Source organism: Dendroctonus ponderosae, unplaced genomic scaffold (genome assembly GCF_020466585.1).
Source record: "Dendroctonus ponderosae isolate FM_Combo_2020 unplaced genomic scaffold, Dpon_F_20191213v2 Dpon_F_20191213_2, whole genome shotgun sequence".
Taxonomy (NCBI): Eukaryota; Metazoa; Arthropoda; class Insecta; order Coleoptera; family Curculionidae; genus Dendroctonus; species Dendroctonus ponderosae.
The window spans coordinates 17,936,834-17,939,754 of NW_026018165.1; the positions used below are offsets into that span (position 1 = coordinate 17,936,834).

The 2,921-nt window shown below is 41.3% G+C and overlaps 1 protein-coding gene across 1 annotated transcript in view; it reads right to left on the reverse strand.

The window, feature by feature from the left end:
* Positions 1-690, reverse strand: part of LOC109545373 (protein charybde) — a gene marked incomplete in the record, with an annotated part of 2,538 nt that extends 1,848 nt beyond the window's left edge. The window contains 1 exon segment of the mRNA XM_048663933.1: positions 506-690. Coding sequence (XP_048519890.1) covers positions 506-551 — 46 coding nt within the window.
* Between the last annotated feature and the right edge of the window lie 2,231 nt (positions 691-2,921).

Sequence of the window (2,921 nt, forward strand, 5' to 3'; positions counted from 1 at the left end):
TGAATGTTCGCTGTTGCTACGCAAGCAGAGAAGGTCACGCAGGGTCATATAATATCGAGACCGGTTGACTACAGCTGATTACAGGGAAACGAGGTTGCTTTAGCACTAATTCCCGAGATTTCGCGATAATTTGCGTTGATTGGCGATGGAATTAGATTGAAATTTGATAATTACCGGTGTATTTGATGGGGCTTGTTGGAACACGGTTTCATACAATACAAGTGGAAGTTTTTCAAAGGCTGTAAGACCATTTTTTTCAGGTAATTTCCCTTATTTTTTATCGCCCAAGTAATTTTTTGCTGTTGAAACTTTTTAGTCCTCCAAATTTCTTGTTGATTTGACTGAAAAAACGTCAAAATTTGACAATGTTTGGGGCACAAAAAAATCCGTTTTTTAAAACTGGTAAATTCAAACCGGGCCGATGCCAAGTTGAAGATAAAAAAAAGTCCAAAACACTAAAATCTCGTGCTAACGAAGTGATTCTTAACAGAAAACCGATCCTTACCTTCCTCACTGTTGTAAGTTTCGTTGCTAACGGGAAGCACTTCCATGTTTACACTTTAACAACTAAAAATATCACAAAAATTGAAAATCTGAAGGCCAAAAAACCGGTTGCCGGCTCTTATCAGCTTTGATACGTTCTCGCTCAGCCAAAGATTTCGCAGGACTGTTTCCTCGATCAGCTGTGCCACCCTTTTATACTGTACACTATTCCCCACCATCCAGCGGGATCATTTCCTGATTCCCATTGGTCGGGATTGTGTTCTGTCCTTTACTAATACCGTTGGTGTGGTGCGAGACAGCTACATGTATATGGCGGGGAGATGGACTGAAACGATCAGACAACACAAACCGGCTGGAGGAGCCGAGCGCAGGGCTTCGGCCCCTTTCGGGTGCGTGCCTACGTGATTTCAGACCTGTGGTGTTGATCGCTTATAGCGAAACAAAAAACATAGATAATCATTATCTGCTTTGTTCTTCTACGTGATTTGATTGGTTAATTTAGTTCAGAGAAGAAGTGCATTTCACATGCGGCAAGACTAAAGGAATGAGTATGTAGGAAGTCGACATGGGGAAAGCGGCTTTTCTTTGTCTGCGGGATGAGCGCGGTTGCAAACAAAGGAATATTGAGCCGAATTTTCGGCTATTCAGTTGTTGGCTTTGACAGACACACTGACGCGATTTAAGTGTTTGTCGTGTCATTAAAACGATAAGCTAGTGTTAACTCGGCAGGCTTAATTAATCAGCGAGAATCAACACTTTCCTCGTCTTCGACTTGTCGGAACCGATGTGGCATAGATCGAGCTTGCGGGCGTTGTGTGATGTCTGTGCAGGTTTCAACACGTATTTTTCGCGATGTTCGTTCATTTTGTTAGAGCTTGGCGATTTTTGGGCGTTTTCTACGAAAAAACCTGCCAGAAACTTCCAATTTTGGCTTGTTTTCCGTGTGGGAGATCGGAGAAAGGGGACTTTTGAGCTGCACGTTTTTGCCACAGTTTGCTTGGGGCTTTTGGCCAATTTCGCTATTTCCCTGATAATTTTTAATTCATTACAGCACCCAACGCGCAAAAGCTTCCCAAACTCACTTTTGAAGGGAACATTTGCGTACAAAAAGCGAAATTTGATTAAATGTAAACAATTTATTGCTGCACGTCATATGACGTCAATAAAATTACTGTCTGTGAACTGTCAACATTGTCAACAATTTGGAAGATATTGACACAAACAGTCAATTTAACATTAAACAATTTATATCGCCTGATAAGGCGAGTAAGGCTTTTAAAGTTCCCAATTAACACGAGAAATATTGGTTGTCCGCCTGGTATATGGGAATATTGGTCAAAGCGTTCGTAGTCGATTCGTTTTTAACGGTCGAAAATTCGGGCAACTTTATTGGACCATGGCGATGAAGAATTCGCAGAAATTGCCAATTTTACCACGAACGACAATGATTAGGTGATTTTTCGCTGAATCACCTCGATCGATTTCATCAGCTGGCACCATAAGGTGTCTAATCATTTTTATCGCTAATTAACACGGCCATTAGTCATTTGTGGGTCCTAAATGTGAATTGAGTAGATATCAGATTCACACTTCATCAGGAATATCAGTTAAGCCCGTGTCCCATGCATCCGTTTGTACGATGATACGATGGTACGAAAGTGTTTCTATTGGTTGGAGATCTGTCAATTCGTCCACGTCATACGACGACGGACGAATTGACAGATCTCCAACCAATAGAAACACTTTCGTACCATCGTATCATCGTACAAACGGATGCATGGGACACGGGCTTTAAACACTCAAAAAAGATGAATCGCCAGAAATCGGACTGACAATCTCACAAATAAAATTGAGACAATTACAAAGCATCGGCGTAAAATTTCCATAAAACGCTCTAATTATTCACAAAGTCAGTTAGTTATTAATACAATGTGGCAAACCTGTTAATTTGCGGAAAATTGCGTAAATGCGAGGGCAATGGATATGTTTGGCTGAGCAAATTGCGGCTTGGATGAGTATCAAAAGATCGGTCCATTATTTCAACTAGATTTCATCAATCGACAGCATTAAACAATAAATCGGTGGCTCGCAAATTGGTGTCAGTGGAAGCAAGTAAAAACTTGTCGAAAACGGGACTTTTTCTTTGTTTGGCAGCGAGCCGAGCGGCAACAAAGGAATAGGGGCGGGCACTCGGTGGGCTTCTATAGATTACAGGACGAAGACGTTCCTTGTTTAGACCTGTCGCATCCATTTCATTTCTTAATTCGAATAAAGTGATTTGCTTTATCCGCTTTCTGCAAAACATCCAACGAAGTTGAGAGTTTGCACTTCAATCAGTCACGCTTCAAAGTACTAATCATACAAATACGCAACCTTTGCGGCTCAAGCGGACAATTGATCCTATCAAATCAAAGTCA